The 12,277-nt window shown below is 44.4% G+C and overlaps 1 protein-coding gene across 2 annotated transcripts in view; it reads left to right on the forward strand.

The window, feature by feature from the left end:
• The window catches only part of caln1 (calneuron 1), a 50,171-nt gene that overhangs the window by 34,455 nt on the left and 3,439 nt on the right, over positions 1 to 12,277 (forward strand). For both annotated transcript variants that reach the window (XM_062385179.1, XM_062385178.1), the window contains exon 5: positions 8,030 to 8,186. In XM_062385179.1, the coding sequence (XP_062241163.1) occupies positions 8,030 to 8,186 (157 nt within the window). The remainder of the gene's footprint in view (positions 1 to 8,029; positions 8,187 to 12,277) is intronic.

Genomic DNA, 12,277 nt, shown 5'->3' on the forward strand with positions numbered 1-12,277 from the left:
GCAGAGACAGAGACCAGCTGGACGTGGTCAGGCCGCTGAACCACACGCTCACAGGTTTAGTAACAAAGGTTACTTTTAGTTTTTCTAAGTTGGCAGAATCTCTCACCCTGAAGGTGACGGGACCATCTGGAGTCTGGTTGAACGAGCCCAGTAGAAGTAGGTCAGCGGGTCTGTGGAGTCGGCAGCAGGTCGAGTCTCGGGTGATCAGGTGATCCGGCAGGAGGACGGACACAAGGACACAAGGACACAAGGACACAAGGACACATGGACAGAACCAGGGACACAAGAGATACGAGGCATTTTCTCACTTTATAAGTTGACCGATAAAAATCAGCTGATATGAGTCTTTAACAGACGATATCAGTGTTGATGTTTGCAGATATTAACTATGCAGAAGAAATGTGCATTATCTTGATATTTAACTTATTTAATTTCTTAATTAAAATCGATATCTTGTGACTAGTGTGACTTTATTATTCAAGGCCACACTGCATCCGTTCAAACCTCATTTCCATCTCTTCCCTTATCGAGCCAGGTCACATTGAAGACAGGAGCCTGTGACAGAATTTAAAGTTTGATACCCACTTTCATTTTGGATTAAAATAACGTTTATTATCCCTCTTCACCCTCACTTGACAAACCGGAGCAGACATAATTCCAAGTTTCATGAAGAAGTGCTGAGTGTTAGGTGCTGCGCTGCGGGACAGAGACATGACAGAGACATGACAGAGACATGACAGAGACGTGACAGAGACGTGACAGAGACATGACAGAGACGTGACAGAGACATGACAGAGACGGGACAGAGACGTGACAGAGACATGACAGAGACATGACAGAGACGTGACAGAGACATGACAGAGACGTGACAGAGACATGACAGAGACATGACAGAGACGGGACAGAGACGTGACAGAGACGTGACAGAGACGTGACAGAGACGTGACAGAGACATGACAGAGACATGACAGAGACATGACAGAGACGTGACAGAGACATGACAGAGACATGACAGAGACGTCTAATCGACTCCAACGCACACGCGTGGACACTTGGTCACTTCTCCTCCATGCACCTAGAAATCAAAGTAAAATCACTAGCTTAACTATCGATGACTGTATGAACGTAAACAAGTTATAAAATCGTACAAACCACCGACTGTAAACAAAGTTCGAAGACATGAAAGTCCTCTTGATCACCGCCTGGTGGCTGGCTGCAGTATAGGTCTTAAACCCCGCCTCCTCCAAACTAAAAAGTGGATGTACATGTCAAATACTTTTTAATTTCTCAAAGATGGTTTCTGTCGTATTTGTCCAAGTGTTAATGTTTCTGATCAGTTCGTTCTTTTGTCCTTGTTACTGCAGTTCTTTACGTTGGTAGTTTGATCCCAGGTGAAGCTCACTTCAGGAAGTCTGTGTTTCTGAAAGCAGAATATTAGCTGTGCCCGGTAAGAAGCTTTACACGCAGATTAAAACCTGAACCACTTGAGCCCTTATCCAGAATAATGTACGGATGAGGATGAGCAGCAGCAGAGCGACTGCACCAGTCAGTGGAGCTGGTTTCTCTCTTTCTTTGGCGGCTGTGGTTTGAAGTTCTGCTGCAGCCCGGACCCTGAGGCCTCCTGAGGAGTGAAGCTCGTCTGACTCTGTCTCTTCCTCCTCTCCGTCACATATCAAACCTCAGAGGAGCCTCTCTCCCTTCTCCTGGTGCCCGCACCTCCTCCTTATGTTCCCGCGGAGCTTCAATTACATGTGAGTCAGCTCGGCTACATCGGTGATTCACTCCGTCGCGGCTCGGAGAAGTGTCGGCAGCACATCACACACACACACACGTTGCATCACAGCGAGTGCTCAGAATTTTAATGATGTGTCCGCCATTCGGAATAAATGCCTCCGACCACATTTATGCATTTTACTGACACGCTGGATTTCCAGGAGGGCAGCATCTTCATTTCTGTCCACTGAATAATCACAGGGCATCGTTTTCTAGATAGGGGGGGGGGGGGGGGGAATCATTTGTTTTCTGGATTCAACTGAAAAGGTCCTTTTCTCATTGTTCATGGATCGTTGCACCAACATCAGCTGAGGGGCCGTTAAACCCTTTTTCTCCCTGAGTTGTATTTCAAAGTCTCGTCAAGGCTGCAGACAAAATGAATCCTGTGATTATCTCGGATGTGACTTTCCTCAGGATGCATCATTTATCGACTTATGTCACAGTTGGAGTCTTTTTCTACGTCTCCTCAGCTGATCTCATATTCCTGCATGTTTTGACATGTTGTGGCTCAGTGCTGGCGCCTCCTAGTGGCCGGATGCTGAATGGTTTCTGGTTGTCCGTCCGTCCCATTCTTGTAAACACGATATCTCGTGAACGTCTTGAGGGACTTTCTTCAAATTTGGTTCCAACGTGTGCTTGAGATCAATAATGGACAGATGAGAATTTGAAGGACAACATCAAACATTCACTTGAACTCAATGGTCCCCTGATTGAGGTTCCATTGTGAACGTGGTTTCTCTAGTACGGCTCCAGAAGACCCTTTCAAATGTGGCTCAAATGTTCCCTTTCACTCAAAGATGAACTGATTAGATTTGGGTAGTCAAAGGTCAAGGTCAAGGTCACTCTGACTTCACAAAACATGTTTTGACCTCTTGAACTTGATATTTTTCAAAACCTTCAAATTTGACCAGTTGTCACTTGGACTCAAAGAGGAATTGATCAGATTCCAGTGGTCATGGTGAGCTCACATGTGAGTCTTGAAAAGCTACTGGTTGGTGGAGGAATCCAGCTGCTGGGAGATAATTCTAGTTTCGTCCAGTTGTCATCAAACTCAAACAGAGCAGCCGAAGCGTCTCTGTTTGTTGGATGACGCTTTTTGTGCCTAACTTAAGAAGAGAAGAACAAAATGTCAAAAAGAGGAAAAGTCTGAGGTCTTCAGCTTCTTCTCCAGCGTTTGAAAAGAGCTTTTAGAGCTTATTTCATTCCTGAATCTTCTCCTGCGAACCCGTACGATCCGGTGCTCCTGGGTCGGACCTAATTAGGAATTCGGTGAAAGTGAAAACTAAAGTTTTGACCACTTTCTCATGAGGTTCATCACCAGTGCCCGGGTTTAGAATGGTTCTTGTAGCTGCTTCCCTTTGAGGCTTAATTAAACCTTGTGCTGAATATGCTCAGGTTCCTATTGAGCCCAAATAAACCTCGGAGTAAAAGCTTTTGAATTAATTTGTCCTCCCACATCTCTCCTCCACCTCTTCAGCTCTCCGTCTCTCCCCCACTGTCCCCAACTCCTTCTTCTTCTCACATGGTAGCTTCCTGATTCCAGAGTTTATCATCGCCTTTTTGATCCGAGTCAGTTAAATAACATTTATCCTTCAGCCCATTTGTTGATTGAGAGGTTTGATGTGAAGCGTTACAGAGATCTGGTTTGTTTCATCAGGGGTTAAACTTGTTGAAGTATAAGTTAATTTCACTAATTCCTCATGTGGCCCATGTTTACATCACCGGCAACATTGCTCGAGACGAGAGCTCCTATTTATTCTCCGGCTGTTGTGACCCTCATGGTGAACGTTATGTTTTCTCCTTCGCTCTATCGCTCTTCTGGACTTTGACGGCCGGATGACGCGGAGGTAATGGAGACATAAAATATCCTCCTGAAGGCTCGGGGCCTTTCGGGGGAGATGGTGGAGGTGCTGTTAGGAAGCAGAGGTCGATAAAGGTGCTGAGCATCGGCTTCAATGAGGAGAAGAATGGGTTTGTGTTGGACCTGAGCATCTGAGGATGACAGAGGAGGAGGTGAGGGATAGATCAAGTTCAGTCGGGTCTTAGTACCTGTGGCCTGAAGATCCTGTAGAAAGACAGTTTTCAAATCTGCAGGATTAAAATCCTTGTTAATAATTATAATAAATTAAATTATAATAATTATAGACGTTACAGATTTGATCTTTAGAGTATCTAGCTGAATACAGGAGTTGGTCAGAATCAAAATAATTCAATATTTAAGGCTACAACAAACCAATGGTCACTAAATCAGCTGATTATGGTTTTGATGAATTGATTGATTCTTGTTGCAGCTTCACAAATCTCAGGACGACACCTTCAACTTACTTTTCTAATGCAGCTGCACATTTAGACTCCACAGATGAGAAGATGAACATATTTACTACTCTGTGTAAACAGATGTTGCCTCCAGATGTGAACAAACATAAAAAAAAGAAGCTAAGATAAGAATGTAGTTATGAGAAAAGGAGCCCATTCAGATTCAGAGAGGGTTCAGTGAATAATGCAGGAGTGTGTTTACTCTGCTTGGTAAATAAAACATGTCTCTGCAGAATATGACCAGTGAGATAAAGACGGAGAACTCTTCCTGGGATCGAGTCGGTCTCAGCCCCTGGTGGCTGGCTGTGGTATAGGTCATAAACCCCGCCTCCTCCGTGTTAGTGGATTGGAAATGGGGCAAAGCAAAAAAGGCTAAATACACTTCAAATGAATTCTTGAACATGGTTTTTGTCAATTCTGTTTTCTCACGTCTGGACAGTGGGAGAAAATCTTTATTAACATAGATATTAATTTACAGATTCCACCATGATTCTACTACTGGTTAGTGTTAGGATGCCATCACATCCCTGCAAAACATCACTGGAACTGACACTATAAAAAGTGAAGAGATATTTAACAGTGTCGAACTTCGTGCCTCTGGCTACATCCCATAATTATGACTGGAAATCGATTGACCCAGTATGATGAGCTTGTTCCCAGCTGTGCCGCGTTTCAGATGCAGTAATACTTCCGCCATTAAAACCAAATTACTTGCCAGCCCATGGCGTTAAAAACTTAGATTAGCAAATGCATATAATTGGATTCTGTGTGAGCGCCGAGCATCATCATCTGTAGCTGCGTGACTTGGCCGCGCCGCGACGGGCTGAACTCAGCAGATGGATCGATGCTGCTTCTTGGCACCTTGCCCCCCCCCCCCCCCCCCCCCGCCTGCTGAACAGAGTGCAGAGAGGAGCGACTCCTCTTCCTCATCTTCGACACGAAATCCACTTTGCGGCGTGAAGAGCACGCTCGCTATCGATTGAACAAAAACCGACTTAAGTTTCACGGCTTAATTCGAGGGTGTTGAGAGAATCAACCGTGATTCATCTCATGAAACATGAGTGTTTGTGATGTGATGATTCGTGACACCTCGGTGAAGAGACTGGAGCTTTTTACAGATAAATAATACTGATTTTTATCATCTTTATTTTTAAAACTTTGAATAGATTAAATATATTTTGTAAAATAAAAAACAGGAACAGTAATTATTCCTGTAAACATGGATTTGAAGATTTATGGTTTTGTCCCCTCAAGTGCTTCCACATCCGTGTTGACACTTAACGTATTGTTCCTGTTACTCTGAAGAAATGATCTTGTTGTTGATATGATTCATCACATTTTTGTGTTGTTTTAAAGTTATAAACTGTACATATGAAATCCTGCTATTCCGAATTAGAATATATTTATTCATAATGTTGCTCAGTGGGTTTTAAACTCTGCAGAATTCAGTGGAGGTGTGAAAACCTCATCTCTGCTTTTTTTTAGTAAACTGATGCTTAATTCATTGTGGTAGATTTTAAGTGTCCGTGCAAACCTCCGTCCTCGCTCCGTCAGGGACTCGGTTCACCACGAGCTTCTTCCTCAGCTCGGACTTAACAGGACGTGACATTTCCAACTCTCAGATTCTCCATTAAAAGCCTCAGTGCCTCTTTGTGCTGCTGAGTGAAGACTGTGCGACAAAGAGAACTACACACTGTGTCGGGCTCTGTATGAAACTGTAGGTCACACAGCAGTGGGTGTGCTACTAAAGATCTGTCTTTCTGTGAGAGTCACTTCACGTCCCGGGGGCGTCATTCTTTTCTCCCCCCCCGCCATATTGTCCCGTAAAGGTCAGTCCCTGCTTGAATGTGAATATTGTCGGTGGGACGTGGAAAGAGAAAAATGAAATGGCTTTTTCTTATCAGCCACTGGAGAGAGCTCGGTGAATGGATCTGTCCTCCGGCTCGTCCATCTCGTCCCCGGCAGGTGACGCTCAGTCTCTTGATGTCTGTCAGCGATGGCGTCGCGAGGCGGCGGCGAGGTCGCACGAAGGTCGTGGAAACTGACATGTGTACGTGTGGGGGGAGTGACACGGCAGCCATCTTCTAACTTTTTAACTAATGGAGCCGACTGCTGCAGGTTTACATCTCATTCTTCGCCCAGAGGGAAAATCCCGTCTGAACATCTGTTTCATGTTGCCGTACAAGACACGTGATATGAATTATACACACAGGGATGTTGTGTGCGTTGACGATTGTGTTACTGATCTGGAACGTGTGTTTATCAGCGTCAGAGAACCTTTGAGTGTCTGAGGTGCAGCACATCTTCCTCTGACGGGTCCATTCTCTGTGAAGTGTCTTTTTGTCCTTCTTCACTTCACAGATGATGTCTCCCGTGAATAATAATAAAATAATTTAAACATTTGGATCATTCAAGTGACAGACATCTGAAATGCATTGGCAGGGATTTATTTATTTATTTATCTGTGGCTGTATCAGAAGCTGCTGTTTTATCAAATTAATGAATAATTCATACGTTGTTGGAATTAAATAATCCCTAACTTCTATGGGCTTCCCTTCTCTGTCTGTTTAGTTAAACAGCTGACATGTTGTGTAAACATTTCTTCTGCTCTATATTTACCTTGTTATAATTCACGTTTTTAGTTTTTTTTAATACTCCTCTGATTAACGACGCATCAAACTAGATTCATTCCTCTGACCTGCAGCTTTGAACCGGCTCTGGTGATGAGTCCTTGTGGAGGCTGGTGTGTGTTCATTAGCTCACTCTGAGGTGAGGTATTGATTGTAAGTGTGATTTGTGTCATTATCTTCCCAGTGGGTCTGTCTCATAGAAAAGCACCCTGGGATTTTTGAATTTTGCAAATTGAAATAAAGGAAAAAACATAATTGATATTTGAGTAGTCAAACTTTAAGCCAGACCTCTGCCATCACTTACACGTTTTAAGGCATGTGGTCTCATGAGGGTCATGAAGTCTCCTACATATCTGATCATAGAATTCTCATAATATTCTCGCTGCTGCGGATCAGCCACGCCCCCTGACAGCAACACAAACACCAACCTGTGTCTTGAAGCCAGAGAATCAGTTTCAATCCACGCAGACGCTGTGACTCTGCTTCATCAGAACTTTATGAGAAGCGTGGGATGAGTTCCTCCACCAGGTGCAGGCTGCTGCAGGTCTGCTGACTCGTGACAGATTCAACTCCATGTCACAGATTAGATTCACTGAGTCTGGGTCAAAGTTAGAGAGACTTTATCTTGTGGTTCAGTTCAGACCAAGAGAACCAACAAGGTCATGGAGGGAGAAAACGTTTCTGAGTCACAGATTGCTCGGTTATGGCGTCACGCTGCAGACTGTCACTCCAAACTGGTCTCAGACCATCAGAGGGATTTGAGTTCCAGGGTCAGTGGCTTTCATGTTTATATCCTGTGTGTCTGTGCTGAGATCCTGTAAGAACAGTGAGATGTGTAACTGTGGTAAAGTTTACAGGATGTGATCAACGACCAGAAGTGTCTTCCTGAAAGTTTCTCAAACTACCCCCCCCCCCTCCACCCCCCCATCCCTGTGTTTGCCCTCAATCAGACCTTCAAATCCCCCTTGTCTACAAGTTGTGTTGTGTGTGTGCGTGTTTGTGTGCGCATGGTGGAAAGAATTGTGTAACGGTTCAAACTGAACAACAAATCAAACACAGGTCATAACTTCAGGACATTCAATTAAATCAATGCATCAGCTGTATCTGGATTTGCATGGTGAAGAACATCTGGATCATACGTGGTGATAAATTAATGCGAGTTATGTCCAGCAGATTAAACATCAGACTGAGCACAAGTTGCTGTTTCCTTCAGCAGTGCACACACACACACACACACACACACACACACACACCCACACACACACAGACACACACCCAGTCTCACCTCAGCCCTCTCCCTCTCCCTGCAGTTCGACATGCAGCAGATCAGCCTGGAGGAGCTGAAACACATCCTGTTCTACGCCTTCCGCGACCACCTGACCATGAAGGACATCGAGAACATCATCATCAACGAGGAGGAGAGTCTGAAGCAGAACTCCGGGAACTGTCAGACAGAGTATGAGGGAGGTGAGCCAAACTACCTGAGTGTGTGTGTGTGTGTGTGTGTGTGGTGGAGGAGAAAGATAGTAGCTCACGCTGTCAGGAACAATTCAAGCTGCCTCATCAGGACCTACAACCAGCAGAGTCACCACACACCTGCTGGTTTATTGAGACCTGGTCTGAAGTGGAGCTGATGAAATATACATGACCTCTCGCTGCAGAACTGGAGATCCGTGGATATCAGAGCAGCAGAGAGTTCTAGTGCTGTAGTACACTCCAGTACACCCAGTACACTGCCTGTGTTCCCAGTCCGCACGGCTCACAGATGAAGGCCGCCTGCTTCACGACCAAAATACGTTAGAGGTCCCTCCTCTTCCGCTGCGTAGCTGAAGTCGTCCTCATGTTGCAGCACCCGTCAGTGTGAAAGCTCTTAGGCTTTAAAACAGGAAGTGTGACTCAGGAAATATGCAAATAGAGACACAGCACTGGGCTTCTTCACTTTGTCAGCAGTAAGACAGGAAATGTAAAAGTGTCCAACAAGTTTTATTTCTATTTCAAAGTATTTTTTAAACCTCGATACCTCAGATCCACAACAACAAAATCAGGAGATACTTCATTGGTTTACGACAGTAGGAAGTAGAGATGTATCATCCAACTTTATTTGTAGTAACGATAATAGTAAAACTTTATTTCTACAACAAAGTTACACAGTGCTGTACAACATGCATGAGAATAAAGCAAAAAGACAAAACAAAAATAAAAAAGATAACATAAAAGATCTTGTAAGTCAATGGATTATATAATTCAGAAACATAAACACAGAATAATGTTCTTTGTGAAATCAGCAAAACAAACGGCAGCTTCCTCTGTGTCGTCCACTTTGTCCTGAAGCGTTCAGATGAATTCGGTGTGGAGCTAAATGTTGAGTCATGATGTCGCAGTTCCTTCGTGTCCTGACGGCCGAGCCGGGTCCAGACCTCCTCTGGTTTTCAGCGAGAGGCTCTTCACCACCAAGTGTCTGCCACATGGATTCTATTCAACTTAGTATTCAGTCGCATTGAGATTCCAAACATCACCGACCTGTGAATGTGTCGCAGAGGGAGTTCAGACACTTCATCTTCAACAAGTTACATCTTTAAAAAAAACTGTTCCTGCTGCGTTTATGATGACGAGTGACCATCGCAGCATCGAACACGTTCACATCTGTCCCCCCCCCCGAGCTCCACGAGCACCAGCTGCCGCCGAGGGGACACCACACTGCGCTCGGTCACGGACAAATCAATACCCAGTGTCACAGTGGGATTCACACCGAGCTTGATTCATCAAGCTCCCCCGCCGCTCGGGGCTGCGGCTCTCTGATAAACGAGGGAGCAGAACAGGAACTTGATTTCCCCTCTGGCTTCACCTTCGCTCGGGGATCGATACGCGTGAAGCAGCAAGAAAACAACAACATGGTAAACATTGTAAGCAGTGAATCATCGCCGAGCAAAACGTGTGGGGGGGGGGGGGGGGGGGGGGGGAAGCAAGACTCAAGAAATCCTCAGCGCTGCCACTCGAGTCTGTTGGAGTTATGATGACATGAGGCAGTTTGAGGCTTCTACACACACGAGCCTGTCAGCGCTTATTGCTGTTGATATATACGATGTAAAAACTTTTGTTTCAAAGAATTAACTTTACAGAAAATATGTTTTACCTGATTCAAGTTCTATATATTTGGTGGTATTTTGTTTCTATTCATAGTTATTCATAAAAGTACTTTGTCATGAGGGTTTAATAATTAGCTGATAAATTATTACCAATAACTAATATCGTTCGGGTTCTAGACGGACCAGATTTTAGCAATAAGTTATATTTATGAACTTTTTCATGGATTACAATTAGTTTGAATACATTATAAACAAATTTATATGAACTATTTTTAATGTAAAAAACTATTAGTTTAGTGTGAAATAAACCAAACAAAACTAAAACACAACATTTTTTATTAAATACATTAAATTATCCTTTACATCACATTGTGGATGTGACTCAAGAGATGAGAGGAGGAGAATAAATGTCCTGTTAGTTGCTGGAGAAATGCACTTTAAACAGAAAACCTAAACTTGTTTGTAACTGTTTACTCTTTGATTGACATGATTGACAGATGTCACACAAGTGGACACCTGATCCTCAAGACGTCACCAGAAAGTATAAATTCTCATTACAAAGGAATTAGGTAAGGTGTGATTGTTAGGGCTGGCGTCCCGGCTGGAGCTCAGCCGACAGCTGCACACATGGTGTTTCCATCAGAGCGTTATTCACTCAGCATCGCTCACACAACCAGAGGGGCTTCATATCAGGAGAGCTGCACAATGTGAAGTCCTTTTGCCTGGATCAAGTTCTGAGTCTTTAAAGAGAACAAGTTATCTCACCCTGGGTCCGTCCATTTAAAAAAACCATCCATCCAATAATCCATCAATCCATCAATCCATCAATCCATCAATCCAATAATCCATCAATCCAATAATCCATCAATCCATCAATCCATCAATCCATCAATCCATCAATCCAATAATCCATCAATCCATCAATCCATCAATCCAATAATCCATCAATCCATCAATCCATCAATCCATCAATCCATCAATCCATCAATCCATCAATCCATCAATCCATCAATCCATCAATCCATCAATCCATTGTCTTCCGCTCATCCATCCAGGTTGTGGCGGTAGCTGGCTCAGCTCTAGACTTCCCTCTCCCCTGTCACTTTCCAGTTTGTCCTGGATGATCCCAAGCATACCCCAGGCCTGATGGGATATTCAGTCCCTCCAGTGAGATCTGGGTCAACCACTGGGTCTTCTCCCAGTTGGGGATGCTTGTTAAACCTGGAAGTCGCCCAGAACAAAAGGCATCATGATTAGATCCCTGAACTATCCAACTGTCCCTGCTCGATGTGAAGGAGCAGGGGTTCTTCTCCGAGCTCTCCTTCAGATGTCCGAACTCCTCAACCTTTCACCATAGGGGGGGGGCTTTGCCTAAATGTTGGGAAACAGGATTTTTGTGTTGGAGTTGCATTGGTACCGGTTCAGTTTGGAGAACTGCTGCCCTGCTTACAAATGTCTTATAGCTGTGGTTCTACGAGGCAGCTTCTAGGTGTCGATGAGAGAGCGCGAGCTGTGATGTTATTTCTCGGAAACCTCTCCTGGTACAAATTAGTTTAAAAAGCCTCAGAGCAACATTCATCAAACGTTGAGTTACATCACCTGAACGTCCGATCTTAGATAATCTGTTTGGCCAGACGTTGAGTCATGTTTTATATGAGTCTGGAATAGTATTCTTCAACAGCAGCCAACTAAAAACCCCTCCGCCAAAACACACGGAGCGACTGCTGCTCTACTTTGCATTTTCTTTGGAGCAGCATTTTTCGATGACTTCAGTGCTTCTCAAATTAAAAGCTAAAAATAGAGCAAGTGAGCGGAGCCGTGTGGCGGCCGGTCATTGGCCCGGCTCCCCTAATTACCGCGGCCCGGTGGAATCGCTGGAGTCTCTCGCAGCCGGCTGCTGAGTTACCGGTCGGCGCCGGACGGTGATTGAACCAGAGAATGATCAGAGAGACCGAGTGCAGTCGGCTGTAATGTGATCGTGAGTGTCAGCTTGGATTTGTTGCGTAATGACCTCCAGCTCAACGTGTCATTATTCATTTGTCCTCTCATAGCTTCTGTCTTTAAAGTTGTCCAGTAGCCGACGGCCCAGAGACTGTAAATAAAGATGGACGACATGTCTCCACTTCCTCTCAGTGTGTAAAGAGTCCTCGCTGCTTCAACTGCACTTTAACCCAGTGACACTTGGAGAGTGGGTTCTGTAATCCTGGTAAATTAGCAACAACAGTGAGCTCGACCAATCAGGGATCTCCCTATTCTTACACCTGAGGATTGTGGGTAGTGTCGTTCTTTACCTTGACATTGCACGAAAACACATTTCCCTATAAGTTGGTATAAAACTGACTTGTGGCTTCTAGGAGAGAAAAACATTGTTTCACATTCTCGTAGCTCTACCTGGGATGGTTAAAACATTACGGCTGTTAATCGAAGCCTCTGTTCATGAATGAGAATTCTTTTCTGCACCTCAATAGCATC

This window comes from Platichthys flesus, chromosome 4 (assembly GCF_949316205.1).
Source record: "Platichthys flesus chromosome 4, fPlaFle2.1, whole genome shotgun sequence".
In the NCBI taxonomy this organism is placed as follows: Eukaryota; Metazoa; Chordata; class Actinopteri; order Pleuronectiformes; family Pleuronectidae; genus Platichthys; species Platichthys flesus.